At 47.7% G+C, this 22,462-nt stretch overlaps 1 protein-coding gene across 2 annotated transcripts in view; it reads left to right on the top strand.

The window, feature by feature from the left end:
* Nucleotides 1-22,462, top strand: part of LOC121364634 (mitogen-activated protein kinase kinase kinase 3-like) — a 77,362-nt gene that overhangs the window by 32,339 nt on the left and 22,561 nt on the right. Inside the window, exons 3-7 of one of the 2 annotated variants that reach the window (XM_041488055.1) lie at nt 2,479-2,588; nt 12,235-12,275; nt 13,259-13,358; nt 18,362-18,475; nt 19,956-20,067. In XM_041488055.1, coding sequence (XP_041343989.1) covers nt 2,479-2,588; nt 12,235-12,275; nt 13,259-13,358; nt 18,362-18,475; nt 19,956-20,067 — 477 coding nt within the window. Of the gene's footprint in view, nt 1-2,478; nt 2,589-12,231; nt 12,276-13,258; nt 13,359-18,361; nt 18,476-19,955; nt 20,068-22,462 lie in introns of both variants that reach the window. The other variant, XM_041488046.1, reaches the window with a different exon arrangement.

Below are 22,462 nucleotides of genomic sequence, written 5' to 3'. Positions count from 1 at the left end.
TAAGGCCTATTCAGTTGATGTTTGGGTATTTCTGTACACCAGGTGAATTTAAGCAGTTACTGAAAGTGAGTGGATTCTCCTGTGTTTGGAGAGATGCAAAAAGTCACTTCTGGCAGAGCATTTTAGCCTGACTTCCTAAGAAATGTGACTTATCATGAGCTGGGTTTACAGCACCAGGAATTTTTAAACCTGTGTTTGGTGGACTCACAAGTCTGTTACAAAAAAAGTTTTGGCAAGATTGATGTGTAGATAGAGGAGGAAGACAGTGTGATATAAACCAGGTGGGTTAACCAGGGATTCCTCTCCTAAAAGATGGTGCCAGGGAGGTTTGGAGGTGGGAGAGGGGTGGGGAATTGGGTGGTTTGACTCTGACTCTGCCTGCTGGCCCTGTTGGCCCAGGCATTACAGATTGTGTTTTGTGTCAGGCAGCTCAGGAAACTTTTGTTGTCACTCGCTGGAAAAAAAAAAAAAGAAAAAAAAATGGAGGGGGGGGCAGTGAGTGGCACTGTAGAGATTAAAGCTTTGGTGGAAAATTCCTAGAGGGTGCTGTAAGGGGGTTTTGTTTTTGTGGGTTTGTTTCCCCCCCCCCTGACCCCTCCCCCCCCCAAAAAAAAAAAAAAAAAAACAAAAAACCAACAACACCCCAACAAAACAAAACAAAAAAACCTCAAACCTTTTTTTCCTTTTTTTTTTTTGTGTTGGGTATTTTCCTACTACAAAAATCTATGTGGAAAACTATGCTTGTCCCAGAGGTCCTTTAAAAAAAACCAAAACAAACCAACAACAACAAAAGAAAAACACCCCCAAACGCAGAGTTTGGGGACATTCTTGATGTGTTTCTTTTTTTTTTGTTGGTTTGTTGTTTGTTTTTTGTTTGGTTTTTTTTTTCTCCTGAACTTGAACTGAACGTTATCTTTTTTTTGAGCTTTTTCCTGTAGCACTTCAGGCTGTGCTCCCTGCCACCCCTCTGGAAAAACATACCTGTGCTTTTATAAATAGGGAAATGTAGGATTACATTTTCATGTACTTAGGTATGAATTTTATTATTTTATCAGTTATATATTTAATATTGATTTAAAGATATATGTTTATATATTAAATATGTATGCACACATTGCCTACAGGAAAATGTAGTCTTTTTCCTAAGAGTTTGGTGTAGGCATTGATGCTCATTTCTAGCTCATTTCTGAGCTCTGAAATTGAGACTGGATTTTAAACATTTTCCCCCAGTTTTTCCCCTTATTTCTTTAATATACTCTGGGAGCAGAGAATGCACCAGAAATCTTTTTCTCACATATCTGGGTTATTTTCATAGCTTTATTGCTCATAGAACCCAGCAGGAGGAGCAGAACAAGAGGAGATGGTGTTCTATCTGAGCATGAGGATCCAGGACATGCACCTCCCTGGGGAGAGATTCTCAGTATTTGGGTCCAGTCCTGTCTGATTTCATATGGTTTTGGTCATTTTTCACATATTTGTGGACTTGGAGTTAAATCTGCAGGCTGGTCTGGTGTAGGGGTGGTTCTGTCCCTGGAGGCACTCATTTTTAGACAAGATTTGTAGCTGTATTTGTATTTTTTGCAGTAATAGCTGCATGTGCCTAACATTTGCCCTGTCTGTGTCACAAGCATGGAGTGTGCAGTGGGTTCTCACACCCTCCTGACGATGTGCCCTGCCCTAGGTCTTGACAGGGTTCTTGCTTCTTGTGGTTGGTATTTTGCCTTTCACACTTCACAGCTGCTTCAAGAGGCCATAACCACGGATGCTGAAGTGTTGGAAAAGAGGAGGTTGGTTTTAGAGCCAGTGGTCCCTCAAAGTTCTCCTGTTACTGCAGAAATCAGAAATCCCACGAGGGCTCTCAGTGTCTTCTCTCCAGCACTGCTGAGTTGCTCTCTTTTCTCATGGATTCCTTGCCCTCTCCCCTGGTTTCTCACTGCTTCTGGTTTTGAAGGTCAGTTGTGGCTCTTGAGCACCTTTAATGAAGAGGGAGGAAAGACAAGGACACCTTTTTTCCCTAGCCCAGGTTACTCCAAGCCCCATCCAACCTGGCCTTGTACATGTCCAGGGATGGGGCAGCCACAGCTTCTCTGGGCAACTGTGCCAAGGCCTCACCACCCTCACAGAGGAAAACTTTCTAATTTCTAATCTAAACCTGCCCTTTTTCATTTTAATGGCATTTTCTGGTGTCCTGTCCTTATCAAGAGTCCGTCTGCAGTGTTCTTGCAGGCCCTTTCAGGTGGGGACAATGAGATCTCATTATCTGTCTCACCTGTGATGAAGGAACCTGTGTTTTCAAGACAGACTGAGCTGGGAGAGACTGTGGGGTGGTCTTGGAATGTCTCTCTTAACAGGAAGGCTTGACATTGTGTCTTTTGATCCACTTGTGTTGGAAGTTTATATTTGCAGCTGAATTTTCACTCTGCACATCCGAGGGCAGGCTTGCTTTCCACACTTCAGTTGTCTCTTCTTTTCTTGCAGATGAAGAAGAAGCTCTGAACTCTATTATGAAGGATTTGGCAGCGTTGGGCAAGTGTGGGGGGCTGCTGGACAACAACAGGAATAAAAACAGTGTCCACTCCAACAAACAGGTATGGCATTGCTTCCTCAGTTCACCCCAAACTCCAGCAGACCACAGAGGTGGGCATGGAGCTTGCCATGCTGGCAGAGCAGAGCTTAAATGTTAGAACTGAAGTTAACAATTGCTTAGCACATCAGAAATATCATCATTTCACCAAGCTAGGAGGTTTATTACCTCTTTTTGAAGAGCTGAAAGGAAGTTACAGGCATCCCTATATCACAGAGGAGCAGGGAAAGGTAATGGCCCAAATTATTCACGAATATAACAACAGGGCCTGAAACTGGGTTTAAATCTCGAGTCCCACCTCAAGGTACTTCTAGCTATTGTTTAGCTCTGAAAGTAGCAGAACTTGTTTTAGGCTGTGCAGCTTTAGGAATTGGATAAGTCAATTGTTTTCTATTGACAGCGTTAATGAAATACAATATTTATTATGTGCACATTTTGCTTCAGATATTTGAAAGACAGACTGCCAATTCTGAGCTGTAGACACCCAAGCTCTTTGGGGAGGAATCATGTCATTCTTATATAAAGTGTTTAATTATGAATTACTGTTGTTTATCTTTATGTTCCTAAACCCAAACATTTTGGCCCTGTTGCACATTCAGAGTTGTTTTGGTGAGCAAAAAACATTGTCCCTTGAGCAATGTCAGAAATTATTTGCTGACAATGATACAATAGCTGAAGTGGATTTAATATCATGTTTGTTTATGGAGCAAATAATATGGGAACATGAAAGTTGTGAAGAAAGAATTCAGTTGTCAAAATAGCAAGGAAAAAAGGGAGAAAAAGATTGGGACAACTGGGAAGCTGCTGGAGAAGCACGGCAGCAAATCCACATGGAATTCCACCTCTAGTGCTATGGTTTAGAATGAGCTTGCAGTCAACTCTGCAACTGCCGGATGCCTAGCAAGGGAGAAAACAAATTGTCATTTACTGTCGTCATGCATTTTTTAATGTCACTTGTGCTACAAACAAAGAAGTCTGGGTGCAGAGAGGAAAAATCCCTTCCCGAATCCCTGTGGACTTCCCAGCCGCATGCAGACGAAAACACGTGCGCGCGTCTGGTTTCAAAGCGTGGCCCGGCGGTAGCAGCTGGCCAAGTTGAATCACTGGGTTTGTGTTCAGCTCATGCTGAAAAAAGTCCAAGATGTTTACAGAACTGACCAGAGAAACTCAGGGCTGGCTGCCTGCAGCTGCAGGAGAAGCAGAAAACCCAGAGCAGCTTTGGATGGCTGCAGGGGCAGCATCTTTTGCGCAGTGATGAGTGGGGACCGCGTGGAGCCAGCTCCACTTGCTTTCAGGGTCGCAAAGCTTTCCAGGCTCCTCTTAAAACATTTGTTTTGCACGATGGGAGAAAATCCCTGCCGTTGTTTTTGAGGCCTGGGCTGTTAATGTAGCACATACACAGTTAACCAGATAATTCATTGAAAATAAGGTAAATTGTAGTTTTTGTTGATTGAATTGTTACCTGGATAAAGTTGGCCTCTAGCAATCAAATTCACACCCACAGCCCATCCATTCTGTATCTTCATTTGTAAGTCACCCAAGGAGGTATCAGCTTTGGAATAGTTGGCTGCCAGTTGTGTTTAATTTTATTATAGGATTGTATTATATAGGAATCAAACTTCCCTCCTTATTAGAGCACTGATGCTTGGAAAAACACTCCCTCCTTCATGACTTTTCTTTTTATCCACAAGTGGAGCTGCATGCTCAGGGTTGCTCAGAGCTGCCTGATGGAGGAGATGTGGATGGTGAGGATCCTGCTCTCCTCACACATCCGGAGCTGAGGGGTCAGACCAGCAGGTCCCAGGAGATGAAGGGCGTTGGAGGATGTTGAATTGTTGCCTCACTAAATTGGACAGGCTGGAACACGTCTGGCTCGCGGCACGGCGGGAGGTGGGGAGCGGCCAGAGGAGGTGGAATTAGTGGGAACTTGGTTCGTGTTTGTAGCTCAGTTTAATCAGCTTCTTTGGGTCACTTTTAGGTTTCTTTTTTTCCTTGTTTTTTAGGACACAAATTGTTGTGGGGGAGACATTGCTTTGGAAGTGCTGTTGTCATGCCTGTGATTTGTTGTTCCTTTGGTACTTGGTTTTCCCTTTTTATTGTTTACCTAATCCTGTGATTATGTTGGTCAGTTGGGCTGAAGGATGCCCTGCACAGTTCCCTTCTTGTGGGGAGGATGAGGCACAGGGCCATTTTGGTGATAAAATGTCCTCTTGGTCATCTAATTGTTGGTGCCTCTCATGAGGCCCTGCAGCAACATGCTCACATTGAACTACTTGGATTTGGGAGTTTAGTTAGTAGATTAATAAAATAATATTTCTTTATCTGTGGAAAAATGTTTTTTCTGAGGCATGGGAATCCTTTGGTCAGTGTTCCAAATTTCCACTGAAAGACAGAGTTCACAACAAGAATGTCTTGGCTAACTAGCCAGTTCTCTGTGGCTTGCAGCAGTTTTTTGGTACACAGAGAAGCACAACTGAAGTGCTATCTCATTCCTGTCTCCTGGAGGGCTTCCTCAGTGCTCTCTTGACACAAGCTGAAAATTTAATCCTGCCAGATTGTATTCCTCGTAGGCCTGGGCCACACAAGAAAACAGCCTGTGCTTGTGTGTGCTCCAGAATATTTCTTGCCCAAAATATCAATAGTTTTGCTTCAGTTCATCTTAAGAAATGAACATCCTTCAGCAAATTTCATAAAAGTCTTTCTTTCCTTAGTTTTCTTCCCTCACAAATGAGTTTAGAGTGAAGGCTGATTTTCTGGATGTGCAATGCCCTGTGGTAGAACAGGCTGGAAATTAGAATAGGACAGCGTGGCTGATTTTCCTCCCTTGAATTGCGCAGGCAGCTGGCAGCAGATGTGATGGCAGAGCTGGAATCTCCTGGGTCCTGGTCAGGTGTGGCAGCCACTACCTTGTCCTGCCTCTCTGCCTTGTGGGACAGCCGTGGACACCCTTTTCTTTCCTCATGTGAGGTAAAGCAGAGCTGTTCTTTGGGAACAGAGGGATCCTTCTGACATTATTCCTAGTACAGCTTCTGCACTGGCGTTCCTCTGTTACTCCTTTAATCACTCTGTTATTCCTTGTGCATCCTCTGGCATGGCTGGAAGGAGCCCTTTCAGGCTATCTCTTGGACTGAACAAGGGAGTTTCTTCATAGAAATGTCCCTGAAGAGGGGAAGAAGGAAACAGGAGAATGAAGATCTGCGTTGTGTTCATTAAAGAAAAAGATGAGTGGAATAAGAAGGGAAACCCCAAATAATTAGGAAATCCTGAACAAAAGGATGAAGGGAGAAAAGAGCAATTAAATTAGCTTTTATTTTGGATCTATTTATGTGCACTTCCATTCATTTCTATAAATAGCACTTGGCAACTGGCAGTATGAAGCTGCTTGTCAGTGGGCCTCTGTCACAGCCAGTGACAGCCAGCAGTTCTTCTGCCACCTTAATCATGATGGCAAATTCTCCCACGGCAATTAAATGTTTGTAGGAAATGTTTCTCCATGCACATCAAATGTCAGACTGTCCTAAAAGTTGTTCTTTTAGTAAATTACCTCTGGATTGTTCTCTTTGGCAAGCTGGGTGCAAGACAAGGCTTGCTCATAACTCCAGTAAAATACAGCTCATTTTGTAGGGCTCTCTGTGGGTCTTTGAACAGCCTGAAATGGGTTTTGGCTTTATCACCTGGAGGATATGGTGTGGATGGAGGAAGATGGGAGTTTCTATGAGGGGATCTGCAGGGATTTCCCCACCTGGGGAGCAGAAACAAGGGGGCAAATCGTTGCCTGGGAAAGCCTTGGCTGGAGGTGGCAGAGGCAGTGGAGTCCCAAGGATTTAAGAGGCTTTCCCATGTGTGGATGTGGAGCTGACTTGGGTGCAGAGAGGATGATACCAGTGAGAATTCCAGCTGGAAAAAGGCTCTTCCCTGTCAGGTGGGTGGTTTTAGATAAACATTTTGAAGCCTGTGATTTCTAGTGCTGTCTGAAACAGAAATGTCTGTAACAGGCAGCAGCGAACCTTCTAGACATCATCTTTCCGCTGTCCTCCGAGCTGCTCAGGTGCTTTTAGAGGGAAAAAAAGCTGCAAGGATCCGGAGGGACTGGGATATATTGTGCCTTCTGCCCCTGCAATGATAAAGGGGCAATGCCAGACAAACTGCTTTCTGTCTGGTTGCTGAATAACCCGGCGTGCGTGGGGGTTCTGTGCAGATAATTCCCAGTGACGTGCGTTAGTCATCTCCTCTTGCGGTCTGGGGCCACGCTCCAGCTGTCTGGCTCGAAAGGAACGTCCCGCTGCTGAGGGCAGGGGCGAGCACAGGGCTGATGCAAACAGCCTGCACCTTGGGGAAGTGTAGGAGTCCCCTCAGCCTGGCCCTGTGGTGCTGATTCCTCTCAGCCAGAGCCAGGAGTTGAGGAGGAATCCCACCGCTTTGTGGCTTTGTGCGAAGGGAGTGACTCGAGCGGCTCCGCGGGGTTTTCTTGTAGTTTCCTAATCCAGAGAGTAGAAAATGAGGGAAGTGAAAACAATCCCTCTGATTACCCTGTGGCATGCAAAAGTGGGTATATTTCATTGCCCCTCTGTTATCCAGGGGGGAAACTGAGGCAAAATAAATGCCCAAAATCTTGTGGGTGGATATGAGCAAGGCTGGAATGAGCAGCACCCAGGGGAATAGGAGGCCCCTTGTGATGATTTTTCCTGCCTTTCTTGACCACAGAAGGGTTAATACTGAAGTCAGAGGCTTTGTCCCAGTTGGTTTGTGAGGCAGCTGTGGATTTGGGTGGAAGAAGTGCTCTAAAAGCCCCATCCTTGTGATGTCTCAGCATGGGCAAAGCTGTCCTCTGGTTAGGTTTGACAGGAGCAGGTCTAAAGAAAGCCACAGAAGTGGGGTCTGGACAGAGCACTGTGTCTGATGGCAGCAGAGTTTAGGAAGAGGAGAGGACATGATGGGGAGGAATCTTTGAATTTGTGCTAGTCTGGGATTTTCCAGAGTGGCAGTTTTAGTTGTTTCAGTGAGACAGACAGGCATGGAGGTGCAGGGCAGAATTTAATCTGACTGATTGTTGGGTTTGCGGGGGGACATGCTTAAGTGAGATTTGGCCATGGGACGGTATCAGTTTAGGTTCCCTAGACATATTTTAAAATGGGTTACATCAAGAAAAAGCACGGTAGTACCCAAAAGAAGGGAAGGAGAGTGGAAGCTTAAATCAACAATAATAGGGGAAGAGTGTTTATCAAGACAAGGGAAAAAGTATACTATAGAATTAAGAGACTCCCCTGCCTGCCTCTGCCATTAGACAGCCTTCTCCACAGGCTCAGCTTGGACCTGTACCCCAATTTGAGCAACCCCCTGGCTGTTCAGCAGAGAGAGTACTTAGCATCTTCTGCTCCTCCAGAGCTGCTTCCATTTTAGGACTAGCTGCTTGTTTTCCTGCTCTCCGTGTGTGCTTTTATTACAAACAGCAGTCAGCTCTTCAGGGATCTCTGTATAAGATCATGATTCACCTCGTTTGGAAACACTTTTTCTGTTTTTTTCCAACGTTTTCCTTAATCTAAACCAGCACACAGGGCTGTTGCTCCAGCTCTGAGGGCCAAGCTTGGCCAAGACTGCTGGGGTACATGGACCCCAGCCAAAAGGCAAAAGCAGTTGCCCCTTTTCTCCCCAAAGTCCCATCTGAATTCCATCTCTGAAGCTTGGAAGTTGTGGTCTTTTCTCTGTGAAATCCGAATTTTTGAGGAAAGAGCCAAAAATACCTCAAGGAAAGCCTGGAAGGATGGCGATGGGTTTGTGGCCACAGCAGCGGCTTTGCTTTTTCCTTTCGGAGGAATATGGCAAGAAGGAGTAAAATACCATTTGTTTGCAGGGCTGGAGGAAATGCCAGTACAAGTATTTTGGAGAAGAAATTATTGTAGAAACGAAGGGAATGACTGTGGTATTTCCTGTCAGGGCTGTCGCTGGTTTTGTTTGTGTCGCAGCAGGGTCTGCAGGCGCCAGCCGCGCCGTGGGCTCCTCCGCGCCCCGCACAGAGAGGGAAAGCTGCTCCGTGCACACAGCCCAGGAGGCCAAACTCCTTCCTTCTGTGCTTCTCTCTACCACTGTGCTGCTTAAGAGAATGAACCACAGAATGGTTTGAGCTGGGAAGGCTTGTAAAGGCCAGAGTGTCTGCTGTGAGCAGGGACGTGTCGCTAGACCACGTTGCTCAGTCCAGCCTGGCCTTGAGCATGTCCAGGGATGGAGCATCCACAGCTTTTCGGGGCAACCTGTTCCAGTGTCCCAGCAACCCAGTGGTAGAAAATGTCTTCCTTACATCCAGCCTCAATCTAGCCTCTTGTTTTTAAAACTCCAGTCACTACAGGACCTGCTAAAAAGTCTCTCTCCATCTTATGAAGCCCCTTTTTTTATATTGAAATGTTGCAAGAAGGTCTCCATGGAGCCCTCTCCTCCCCAGGCTAGGCTTTCTCTTCATACCCTTAGCCAAAACCTCTCCTGCCTTCGTGCCTCAGTTTCCCTTGCTTACTCCATTTCCTGCCTGGGCTGTCACAGTGCTGATGAAAATATTGTTTAAATGCTCTGCCAGAGCTCAGGGTTTAAGGCTGATGCCTGTGGCTGTCCTCACCCCTCTCCTGCACTGTATTTAACACAAGCCTTTGGATGTCTCAGCTTGTTCTCCTACACCCACTAAGGGCCTCTTGATTGAAGGAGAACAGGGCTGTCCTTGACCTCCTGTGACACCTGATGGCAGGGACAGTGAATAGTTCAACCTGGTTGTGCAAGGGGGAGTCACGTTCCTCACAAAATTGCAAAAGTGAGTAGGACCCAGCAGCTTCCACCACCCACACTTCTTCCACCTCAACATTTGCACGCTGTGTTGAGTTCCTGGTGGAGGAGGTGCTGGTCCTGCATTCCCCCTGATTGTTCATTTGAGGTGCTGGGTGCAGACTCACACGAGGTTCTGCTGCAGCACTTGGCAGTGCCCCAGGCTCCCTGTGTAATCTTAAACCAGTTGCTGCAAACCAGACTTCCATGGGTGTAAAAAATCACAGCCTGCTCCAGCATTTAGGAAGTGCTTTGCATCCCCTGAGATTTCCTAGTACTTTGGGCACTGCCCACTCTTTTTTTTTTTTCTTTAAAAAAGGAAAAAAGTATTTGTTGCTGATAGCAGTGATGAATTCAGCTTGAGCTGTAGGTCAAAAACATGAGCAAGCCAAGGGAAGCCTGAAAAATTAAACTGTAATCAACTTCTCAGACTGATAAATATGAATTTATCCCTCTTCCAAATGCTTGCGAGCTAAAGGTCTTGGTTTCTTGGAGGGAGGCAAGAGGTTAGTGTGTTTTATATTGAAGAAAAATGTTATCTAATTAAGAAATGAAGTGGGTTTTCATTTCCCTGTTGCAGCCAATGTGTTTGTAGCTCTGCTCAGAAGCAGAGCAGAGCAGTGTGGGGCAGCTGGCGTCCTTCTGCTGGCGTCGGGCCACGGCACATCAGCCTTGTTGTTGATGTAGAAGAAAAGGATGCAGCAGGGTCGTGGCTCATTTTTTTTCATTTTCTTCTCTCTCTGGAGCTTTAGACAAGTGTTCTGACATTTTCCAGCCACAAGCTGTTTTTCAAAACTTGTTTGTCTGTGAAATCTGTGCTGCTCAGCACAACCAGGCAGCGTGTGCTGCATCCCAGCTCAGTGCAATGTTTGGGGCTGTGCTGAAAGTGAAACCTGTGTTTTGAAAGGTTTCCTGCAGCGAGGCCAGAGCTGTGTGAGCTCTTCCCCTTCCATGTCCTGCTCTTTGTAAGGAGAAACCTTGAAAGTTCCTTGTCCTGATATTTTTTTTCTCTCTCTTTCTTTAGAGAAAGGTTTTGTGGTGTTCTAGTCAGTGAACCCAGACTGGCCAATTTATTGCCAGCACCCAGGAGGAATAAACCAGCCAGGCCTGTTCAGAGAGGCACATGCAAATAAAAATTGGCATGAAAGAGCCTGTATAATTTCTTTTCCAGCACAGGTAGCCCAAGGTGGCAATACCACCTGAATTCGCCTGTCTTTACAGAATGATTTGAACCTTCAGCACTAGGTTGGTTGTGGTCATCTCTTCTCATTTGGAATTTTGGACTGGTTTAGAATTAATCTGGTATTTTTGCAAGTTGGGCCTGGTTCTGGAAATGAACCTGGCGACTCTCCAGACTTTGTGGGTCGGAAGCACTGGCTTTAGCCAGCGAGGTGATGTAAGTGCCTGTTTAGCACAGTGGAGTGCCCCACTTGGTGACTGTCCCAGCGCTGGTTCTTCCCAGCCCTTCCGGAAGCACAGAAAATGCCACGAGCAGAGATAACAAGGATGCATTTTGGGTGATCCAGCGTGTTTACCCTGAATCTGTTTAAGCTTTTCAACAGAATTGCCTCCAGCCTTGACTTCCTGAATTTCAGTGGGTGTTTGCAGAGCTCGAGGAGCTGTCGGTTGAAAAACAAACCCGAGGGCACCGCTCCAGCTCGTTTTCCTCGTTAGGAACAAAGCTGTTTCACTGCAGCTCTGCTTTCCCTCTGAGAGGATGGAAAGTGTGCCTTCACACACTGGCAGCCCAGGCCCAGAGATAAGTGCTGTGCTCAGGAAGGGCTGTCACCCACCCAGCTGGGAGTTATCCCTGCGAGACGCCGGCGGCGCGGGACCGAGCCCTCCCTGGGGTTACACCTCGGAGGGATGTGGCCAGCACTTCTCTCTGCATGGGAAGAGAGTTGTTTGAGGAGGCTGGTGGGCACTGTGGGGAGGGAAATGCTGGTTAAGTGGGGTGACTAGACCTGGTCTGGGGAGTAAAGAGGGGTTTGATCTGCGTTGGAGACCGTCGGAAAGTCCTGGAATGATCTAAGGGATGCTAGAGGGATGCTTGGCTCAGACTTGGCCTGAGAAGCTGAAGGAATGAAAAAGCTCCTTGTGGTCTTGATTGCTGTTAAATATGCACAAACAGAGGATGGGAGAAGTGGTTTTTACTGGTTCCTGCACAGCTGTGTGCCCAGTGTGCCTGTGATTCCACTGGCTCTTCTTTGGGTAAATTTTGTGGTTTCTCTTGAGGTGAGCAGTGGGTCAGTTTGGGGGGGCATTGGCTGTGTATTGGGCCTGATACACTTTGCATTTTGTAGCAACCAGCCAACACTCCATCCCAGCAGTGTTGGCTTTAAAATTTCAGACTGTTTCCACTTCCATTAGAGAATGCTTGCTTTTGATGCTTAATTCTTCTCCCCAAATATTCCTGTGTACTAGTAAGCATCCTTTGAGCTTTGTTTTTTGGGTTTCCAACAGAAAAGTACTGGGATGAAACCATGGGAAGCTCTGAAGGTGGACAGGCATCAGACACTTGCCATATTTGCCTCTTTGATAATAATGCCTTGCTCCCAAGAGTTCAGAACCATTTTCAGCTTTATGAATTCATTTTATTAAGACTAACAGTTATAGAGGAGAGTGTTTTCTTGCTTACAGAAGAACTTATTTTTTGACAAGCACATTCCTCAGCAACGTGGAGTGTCCCCTAAGGTTGTGAGTCCACCAGGCAGCTTGACCTAAATAAACCAGATGCCTTACAGAGTTAGGAGAGTGTCCCTGAGAGCTCCTATCAGCTTTGGGTCTGTGGGTCAATCCTGGATGCAGTTTGGGACCTTACCATTCTCTGCTTTTTCTTTCAGCAGCGAAGTATCAGGATCAAGTTTGAATATGAAGGAGAGAAAAGGTAGGTACCTACTCCAGTCCCCTGTGAACACAGGGAAAAATCATCTTTTCCACCCAACACTGTCCTGCTGACTTCAGCCAGGATTCATTCCCCTAAAATCAGCTGCACTTTTATATGCAAGAGCCCTGCCTCATCATCCCATTTGCTACAAGAAGCTCTTGGGATTTGCACACAGGCAAAATGGTTCCAAGCTGGAAGTCATTAAATGCCTCTTTTACCAGGGACATTGGGAGCACACTTGGAACCTTTTCTCTTGTTAATTCTTGAGCCCTGCTGAACCACAGTGGAGCTGGAACTCTACAGAAATGTGTCCTTTGATTAGCAGTCCATGACACTTACTTAAGATAACCAGATTTTGGGCATGGGTCCCATAAAAATAGGGCTGGGAGTTAAAGCTTGTCCGCCCTTCCCTGCTTGACATTTTCATGGAATCACCTCTGCTTGGTGACTGTGACAGGGCAGGACACAGGCTGATGGTCCAAGGTGCACGTTAAAGCCAAAGAAAATTTAAGTAGTGTTATTTTAGAGTTGGTCTGTACCTGCTGTAAGTACCTATAGAGGTGCTGTGTGTGATGGTACAGGAGAGTCACAGGATGCCAAACTGCATCATCCCCACTTCCAGCCCTCCTCCCTGTTCAGAGCCTCCTGCTGAAAACAGAGATGATAAATCACTGACCATTGCCTGATCTGGGTTTTCTCCAGTGGAGGGCTGCTGGACTTCCTTTTTTTTCCCACCTGTACTCATGTTAGAGGGAGGAGCAGAGGAGCTGCACAAAGATTATTGGTAGATATTCTTGCAGAGTTGTCAGGTCCTCTCTTGGGCACAGCAGAGGAGCAGCATTTCTGTGAATGTAAAGGCAAGGAGCTGTCTCTGTGCTTCGTGATGGAATACAAGCCCTTTCTTCAGTACTGTCAGTCAAATCCCAAATTCCAGTATGCTTCTGTCAAACTGAGACTGTTGTTGTATTTGTTTGTGTTTACAGGATTATCCAGTTTCCAAGACCAGTCAAATTCAAGGAAGTGGTGCAGAAGGTCACGGACGCTTTTGGGCAGACGATGGACTTGGTCTGTGTGAACAATGAGGTACTCTTCTCCTTACTGCTGAGGGGCAGCTTTGGGGTGCCTGCTGCCAACTTCAGAATTGAGCAGTCGTTTGTTCTGAAGGCCCTGATTTTGTGTTTTTCTTGGATGTGAAGAAAAATAACTTATTTTGTGGTTCCCAGCTAGTGAGAGCACAAGAGCTGTTGTGTGAACACAGCTCAGATGGATTCTCAGCCCCCAAGCCAGGATTTTCCTTTGTCAAAATCATTCCAAGTAAGGCCTGTTACACAGGAACATTGTCTTTCCCCCAGAACAAAAGATCCCCCTCACTCCATCAGGGATGTGAAGCCTTCCCACCTCGGGGGCAGTTGCAGGAGCGTGAAGTGCAGGGCAGGAGGGACAGTGCTGCTCACACAGTGTTCTTTTATCCAGCCCTGACTTTGTCTCACCCAAACCCCCAGCACGACGTGCACGTTCTTGTGGCTGGGTCTGCAGTGAAATGTGCATCACTGAACGTTCCTCCAGCAGCCCCTGTGGCCACATAAAAGCAGCCAAGGAACCCTCCCTCTGCAAGCCTTGCGTTTTAAGGCTAGGAGGTCTTTCTCCTCCATCATTCATCACATAAGCCTCTGTGTTTTTCCCACTTTTGAGCCCAGCACTGTGTGTGAGGAGGAGAGTCCTGCTGAGGGCTGTTAGCAGAAGGGGGAAATCCTTGGCATCTTTTTTGGTGTGCTCAGTGTTTTCTTGTGAGGCATCTCCAGCCACTGGACTCTCAGGGTGGGTTTGGCTTTGGGAAGGAGGAGAGGGCCAAATGGCAAAGAGGTGGGCTTTTAAACACAGATCCTTTGGGATCTGCCCTGGCAGCTGGCTTGTTCAAGTATTAATTGCAGATGACCTGCAGCCTTTGATTAAAGTATGAATGGAAAGAGAGGTCCTGAAGAGACCTTTCTTCTTTTTTGCCCCCCATTTATTATTTTCTCCCTTCTGTTTCAATAGAGATTTGCTCCACAAAGAAAGTTCCTATTCTTTTACAATAGGTACCTCATGATACCAAAGTGTCCGCTGGGTTTTGACTTTGAATGCAGTCAGGTTTCTAATCTCGGGCATTCTTTGACAGCCCTCCCGGGAAAAGCCTGCCATTGAATTCCCCAGGAATGACTCATTTCATTCCAGGTTTCTTCCCACTGGAAGAGGATTTCTTTCCAACAACAGCAAACAGAAGCTTAAATAATGCATTTTATCCCATGTTAGAGGCTGTCTTTTCTGCCATGTGCACAGCACATAGCAGGGCCATGAGCAGGCCTTTGGGCACTCCTGATTTCTTAGGGCAGTGCTTTGTTTTCCTAGACTTAAAAGTTCCACCTCGTGAGAACCCACAGCTTTGGGAAGATGTCTGAGGAGTAGCAACTCAGGGTTGTTGTTCTGGAAACACTGTAAACAGAGAAGAGGGATCTTTGGGGACACAGCCTACGTGCACACGTGGTGACACCCCAGCATCTGGCTCCTGGGTCAGGGTTTTTGGTGTCATGACTGCAAGTTTCAGAGGGAACATGACCACAGACTCATTGCAGTTAAATATTTCACCCTGTCTTTATGCTCCAGGGGAGCTGTGCAGTAATTCTTTGCTGCCATCAGACACCTCTCTTGCGGTGGCACCTTGTAGACCAAATTTAGACTGAGGTCAGCAGGCCCCTGCAAAATCTCACTGAGTGGCAATGCCTGTCCTGGTGGAGGAGGTGTCCTGAAGCCAGGCTCAGTGAGATGAGCATGCCAGCTGGGTGGAGCAGGGGCACACATGAATCACATCCTGGTGGGACCACGGAATCAGCAGGCTGGGGCTGCTGTAGATAAGAGCAGGGCCTGGCCATGGGTGTCCCCTGTGGGGCATGTCTGTGTTAGTTCTAGGCTGGGCTCATCTTTCTGAGGAGGGGGACAGCAAAGCCTGGCCTGGCCAGGGGCAGCACAGACACCAACTTGTGTGTGACCTTGGGCAGAAGTTCACTGAAACTCCATGTGCCACCACTTCTCTTCTGACCTCCTGCTGTCTCCTCCAAGGCTGCCCCTCATTCTGGGAGCTTAGGGAGAGTTCAAGCCTGGGGAAATGGCAGAGGGGAGGGAGGAGATAAAAGCATATTTAACAAACATTTGTCGAGAATTGTTGATGCCAGTTGGTCCTGCACTGGGCAGGAAGATGAACTAATTGACCTCTCAGATTTTTCCCCAACCCTGTTTCCTACAATTCTTTGGCTTTCTGAGGTGTCTTACGGAGTGAGGTCTGACAGTGCTGCTGTAGTTGGTGAAACCTCAGCCTTTGCCCTCACTTTTCAACCTGCAGTGGAGAGACCATCAATTCCCCACTAAAACAACAGGCTCCAGGGGAGGATACTATTTAAAAGCAAGGGAAAAAATCCAATAAGCTCTGTTTGTACAACTTCTTTGTAGGTAAACTTTGCTGTTAATCACAGCTACTCAGTCTTTAGATCAAATAAACCCAGTTTCTGGAAATCCACGCTGGCAATTACTTCCATGGTTCTGCATGAGTCTGTTTTGAGTTTCATGCCTAGCAGATACCTGTTCCTGATATCCATATGTGCCACAGTCTGGAAGCCAAATGGAGCAGAATTTTCTCTCCAGATGTGGCTAATAGGTAAAGCCAAGCTAAATACTTGGCTCCAGTCCCTTTTACAAGAGGGCAATTTCTCCCTGATGTTTTTGGCTCCTCTGAAGGAGGCATGCAAACATGTTCATGTTGTGATGCTGGAGAGAGATGGAGTGACCTACAGAACATTCTGTTCAGAGCAGCTGGGGGATTGCTCTGAACACTTGTGAGGAGCTCAGTGAAGGGATGGGTGAGCAGTGGGGCTGAGCTTAGAGTTCAAATTTTGCTTGGTGGTGAAACTAGGGAGAGCAGCTCTCCACCATTCTCAGTTCTGTCTGGGGGTGTGTAGAGGAGGAGCTTTGTGTGCTTGAGGCAGAGCCTTTGTGAACCTCAAGAGGGTTAAGCAGTGCCCCGAGGGAATCTCTCCACCTCTACTGCTTAAGGGAGCAGGCTGGGCACTGCACTTAGGAGACATCTCAGTACCATCTCTGCCTGATATCTGTGGGCAATACTGGTTGTTCACTCAAATATGAATGAAGGATGAGAGAAAATCACAGGATGGGTCAGGCTGGAAGGTACCACAGAGGGTTATCTGGTTCAACTTCCCTTCTTAAGCAGGGTCAAGAAGAGAGAGAGAAGCACATGGCACAGGGTTGTGCCTGGATGGTTCTGGAATATTCCCAGGCAGGGAGACCCCACAGCCTTTCTGGACAATCTGTTCGGGGCTCGGGCACTGCACAGGGAAGAAGTTCTGCCTCATGTCCAGAGGGAACTTCCTGGGCATCAGTTCCATCCCGTTCCTTTGGTGCCATTGCTGGACCCCACAGAGCAGGGCCTGGTCCCAGCTCCGAGCCCTCCCTGCAGACAGGCACACACAGGGATGAGGTCCCCTCTGAGCATCTCCTCTTGAGACTGAACTGTTCCAGCTCCTTCAGCCTTCCGTCAAAAGAGAGATGCTCCGATCCCTTCATCTTCCTTGTGGCCTCAGCTGGCCCTGCTGCAGGAGCTCTCTGTCTCTCTTGAGTCCAGATGTGTCTCTCTTGGGCACAGCACTCCAGATGTGCTCACAGGGCTGGGCACAGGGGCAGGATCCCTTCCCTGACCCGCTGCAAGTGCTCTTCCCAGTGCACCCCAGGGTATCACTGGCCTTCTTGGCCACGAGGCCAGGAGCACACAGTCTGAGGTGTATTTGCCTACAGGCCACCAGCCAAACCCTTGGCACCACCCTGGGATCAAAAAGCTTGTCCCAGTGGGCTTGTGAGCTGCCTTGTGTGGCAGCTGCTCTGAGGTGGGTTTGCTGTGGCTGGTGGCAGGAGCTCTGCTCACCCAGAGGGCTGAGCCACCTTTCAGGAGTTCTGGGAAACTGTGGCTCCCCGTGAGAGCCTGCTGGGAGCTGTGGCTGCTCGGTGCCTTTGGTCAGTGGAGTTACAGTGTACTTTGGCACAGGCATGAGAATAACATGTGCTGTGTTGGATCCAGTGCCCGAGGCAACCTGCAGAGGCTGAGGCCTGTTTGGTATGAGATTAGGCAGAATATCCTGGAATGAGGGGCAAGAAGTTGTGCTTTTAATCTTGGCCCAGGGCAGCAGAAGGCCACAGAGCTCCTCTGAAGTGCAGCTGTGTCGGGCGTTGGAGGCTTTGCAGGCTGTCTGCAGGACATGGTACACCACACAGCAAGGTTGGCAGGGTCACATTCCCCGTGGAGGTATGAGGGCAATAGTCTGCCATTTCCCAGGAAAACATCAGGACTTTTTGCTGCCTGACAGACACGGCACTGTGTAGTTCTCTGTTCTTACAAAGAGCAGAAGCTGAATTTGTTCTGCTGGGAGTGAAAGAAGTGGTTCTTGGAAGGAGAGCAATGCACACCTTTCACATCAAAAGGGAAAAGACTTTTATTTGTGGGATGTTCCCTGGTTTCACCTGATGGCCAGACACTAGGGAGCTGTGTTGGTGTGCAGGAACAGAGATTGCAGCAGTAGGGAAGGGCACAAAGCATCTGCCAGGGTAAATCCTTGGGTGCAACTCACTCGTGTCTTTGAGCACCACTTCATGACCATCAACCCAGCAAGAGCTTGTGGGGTTGTTTTGGGGCTGGGTAGCAGCAGGTCCTGCCTGCAGAATCAGAGCAGCCCCAGAGTAGCAGGCAGCAATCCCAAGGTTTCATCCCAGCCCTCTCCTTTTCCCACACTGGATTGCTGGTGTGACCTTTAAGCTTTTTCCTTGCAGATGTTGTTTGTTGTGACTTTTTTTGCATCTGTTCCTTGGTAAATGAGGTCTTGGAAGAAAATATTGGAGCTGGAGGGCAGGGGGGCTCCGTTTTCCATCACCTGCTTGGGTTCCTCCCTCATCCCCCGATTCCCAGGCTGCTCCCTGTAGGAATCTGCCTCCTTCTGTTTACCCAAAAGTGTGACATTGCCATCCTCTGGTGTTTGTTTAATCCCTTCCAGCTCCTGATCCCATTGAAATCCCAGGAAGACTTGGACAAAGCGATGGAACAGTTGGAGCTGAGCCCTTCCCTGAAGAGCCTGCGGATCCTTGTGAGCGCTCCAAAGAAAGCGAATGTGAGCCCTTCACCTTCTCTGCTCTTTTGTGTGCGGCCTGACGTGCCTTGTTATTGTGTTGGGGAGTGGACAGGAGTCTCCTGATGGTGCAGAGCAGAGGGCAGGCTGGTTGTGAGGGGGCTCAGCCCTGCTCTGGCTCAGCTGCTTGGAAATCTTCCTGTGATAGTAGCCCAGAGGCTGAGCTCAGCTCCCTCTGGCTCCTGCATCCTGTGAAGGGTTAAATACCAGGCTGATCCTCAAACAAGGCTAAAAGCTGAGAGGACTCCTTGTGCTTTCTTTCTGGAGATGCTGCCACCATTCCTTTTCACTCTCCTCTGTGTTCAGGGCGATGCCCTGGCCCTTGCCGTGCTGGGTGGCAGCGTGGGGACTGTTCCCTGCATGTGCTGCAGCCGTGCTGAAGGCTGGGAAGAGCAAACTGGAGAATCCTTCTGTCTCATGCAGAACTGTCTGGGATTTTTCCATCTTTATTTATTTATTAGCTTTTTCCTGAGCTCAGTGGTTTTGCAGTTAAGCCTGTTAGCTTGACCTCGCTTGCACAGAGTGTCTTGCCAAAGCACATGTCGTGCTGCCCCAAGCACAGGCTGTAAGGCAAGGGATTTGTGGATGTTGCAACTCTGTTTCTTCTTTTTATTTCCTAGAAGTACTGGAGAGATTGGGAGTCTTGAAACTCACTTATCCCCATTCTTCTGCGGGTGCTCACAGCCCTTGAGGGGCTTGGGAAGTGCAGGGAGCAAGTCCCAGGGGAAACTGAGGCATCAGATGGGGTTTCCTAAACCCAGGGGGGAAATGGGGCAATTTGTGAGAGCACAGCAGTACTGCAAGTGAGCTGCTGGGAGCAGAGCCAGGTAGATCCCTGCCTGCCCTTGGGAGCAGGTCCGTCTCTTCCTGAAGCATGTGGCCATGCTCCTGTGTGTGAGAGCACATGGTTCATACATAAAATTATCAAAAAATCACAGTTCACTGTAACATGTGGTCTAAGAATCTTAGTAAAACCTGGCCACTACCAAGTTACCAGCTGGATATGATTTTCTTTGCTCTTCCCTTACCTGTCTTCCCTGACCTTCCCCTCTCTGTTCCTCTGCCCTGTTGCAGAGGAACTTCTGCAGTGCCTCAGCTGCCACTGGAGTCTAGGGAGCAGGGAGGAGAGGTGCTGATTTGGGATTGCAAGTGTTTTGAGTCCAGTGATCAGTCTCTGTACCTATCTGGAGATAATGCAGTGCAGGAACGGTCTTTTATGTCAAATATCTCTATTTGCCATTATCTGTGGGAGCTTAATCTTATTAGACTGTTTTATTAGCAGATGTGAATTGTTTGTGAATGGTTTTTGGATCACTCTAGATTACGTGCATGTCTCCTTTTTTTTTTTTTCTTTTTAGTAGTTCTTGGGTAATAGGGTCGCTGGGAGCCAAATACAGGGTTTCACATGGTGTGTCCACAGGGCTCTGGCCAATTCTGATCATTCCCTTTGTCTGATCACCAGCTCCTGCAGCCCAACAACAGCAAGCAGCATGAGATGAGGATCTCCAGATCCATGGGTGATATCATGGGCTCCCTGTACAAAGACTCGGAGAGGACGCGCAAGTATTCCACAGGTCAGTGAAACACACCGCTCCCTGGGGAGCTCTGTGCTGCTTCCACCTGGCCACCACCCTCAAACCTCTTTTTTTGTCACAACCCCGTGGGTGTCACAGCCCGGATGGCCACCCTGCTGTCCCCCAGAGTGACTCAGTGCAGTTGCTGCTCGTCCTCAGCCTGAGGAAGAGAGGCTCTGCAGGTCGGGGGAGGCTGTGCTGAGCAGAGCCACTCTGAGCACAGAAGTGAAGAGAATGGGGCACCTGGGCTGTCACTTGAGGGTGGGAAATGCAGTGATAAAAATGTCCAGTTTGTTTGATTCCACTGAGCTTTATCAAAGCGAAGAGTGATAATCTGTAGAAAGCCAAGGCTGTTTGGGACCTCTGGTTATTCCTTTAAGCATGTGCTGTTGTTCTCTGAGTATCTGTCCCCCTTTCTCAGGTGGCAGGATAATGTAGCTGAGTGGGCTCAGGCTCCTTAGCTCCTGGGCTGGGACCAGCTTCACCATATAAAGACCAAATATATGTCTGTGTGCCACTAGTCTGTTCTTGTGGGTAAAATGCCATCTGTGGTAGCTCTTTCTGGGGTTTTCCAGGGGCATGTGTCCAGTGGTGTCATTCCAGAGAGAGGGGACCATCTCTTTCTTTCAGAGGTGCTGGACGCAGGTACTTACAACCCCTGAAACCAGGCTGGCAAACACCTGATCTGCTCTTGCAGCCCTGCAGGAACTGGAGTTTGTTTGTAGCCTTGTTTTGTTTTCTCTTTGGTTTTCTGAGCTTGAGTTTATGCTTTCCTTGCTTTCTAAAATACTCTGAGCTTTTTGAAATCCTGTTGGTATGCTGTCTGTAGGAGCTTTTGTGTGAAGAACCTTGGAGGATTTTGTAGAGAGCAGGGCACCCTGTGCAGAGCTGGTAAAGCAGTATGTAGGGCTGGGTAGCAGGAGCAGAATTATTCATATTCCAGCCTGCAGGCAGGATGAATAACTTTTTCACACAGTGAATGTTCTCTGCTGTGTCTCTGGGTGCAGGTTATAGGGTAATTTCTACAGATCTTTATTATTTTCATGCAAGTACTTGCCAGCTGTAGAACTGACAGCCTTGAATAAAGTGGAGCCCTCCTTCAGAAATACACATGGAGAAATACTTCATCCTCTAAAGATCCTCTGTACTTATATGGCAGTAAACACTTCCAAACTCTGTGCAACAAATGAGTGTTTTTCTCCAAGGACTCACCCCTTCTCTGTTTCACAGCCTGTGCTGATAACCAACCCTGTGGTTTGCTGCATCTCAGAGAAGATGTATAGAAAATGTTCTTCTAGGGTAGGTCCAGCATAGCCCTTGTGCAGCCATGCCCAGCTCTCACTGATGCCATGGATGGGTGGCACATGTGCAAAGGCTCTCCTTGAGCCTGGTGTTTGGATGTACCAGGGTTATCTTTTTCTATTTTTTTTTCCTAGCTCACATGGTTTTTGAGATTTTGGCAGAGTCGCTAGATGATCCTGAATGAAATGGACACATAAAGCACAGAGTCTCAGCAGAAAATGTTCTTGAGCAAAACTTCTCTGCTGGCCTGTTTTTTGGGTTTTTTTTGGTACATGTTAGGCTGTTAGTGAGCAAAGAGTTGTGGCACTAGAAGCTGTCACTGACGTGTGAGCCTGAGCATGATGGGCAGGATTGATTCCATGTGTAGCTGTGCTAGTGGGAAGATGAGTTCTTGCAAAGTTAAGCCTTTCCTACCAACTCTTATTTCCGTGCTTTGGCCTGTCCTTCCTTTCTTGGAGCTGCTGGTTCCTGACCAGCTCTGCACCACTGACTGTGAGGTGTCACTGCCTCAAGAATGCCCTGAGCCAAGGCAAGGCAGACAAAGGGTGAGATATCAGCTGTGCAAGGGTGAGAGCCTGAGGTACAATTGGATTTTGAGGGAATGCTTGAAGAGCAGAGTGGAAGGATGGGCATAATGTGCTGCTTTAATCAAGGTAACAGAGGAGGAGCACTGGGCAGCACCAGCTGTGGGATGCAGAGTGTGCTAATGTTGGGATTTTCAGGAGCTAGTGTGCCAAACTCTCAGTCCTTGGCACTTTTACATGGTCAGGTAGCAAAAATAACCAGCCCAAGCATCTGTAATAGCTGTTTCTTTTTCCATGTAAGCCATCAGTCTTGCTAGGAAGTTTCAGCAAGCCCTCAGCATGACAGCAGGTCACTCCTCTCTGTTATCTGGGGTCTGTAGGAAGCTGCTGCAGCTCTGCTTAGGGGGTGCTCACAATCCAGCAGATGCATTTTTAACCTCCTGAGTCAGAACTGGGCAATCCAGCAGCTGGGCAGAAACTCCAGCAAGCTGAAAGGGAGAGCAGCATCTCAAATGGAGCATAAAACCCAGCATCAGGGAACAGACAGACAGACAGACATGATGCTGTGT

This window comes from Pyrgilauda ruficollis, unplaced genomic scaffold (assembly GCF_017590135.1).
Source record: "Pyrgilauda ruficollis isolate IOZ18807 unplaced genomic scaffold, ASM1759013v1 scaffold12, whole genome shotgun sequence".
Classification (NCBI taxonomy): Eukaryota; Metazoa; Chordata; class Aves; order Passeriformes; family Passeridae; genus Pyrgilauda; species Pyrgilauda ruficollis.
The sequence above is the reverse complement of the archived record's forward strand: the minus strand, read 5'-3'. Positions and strand labels throughout refer to the sequence as shown.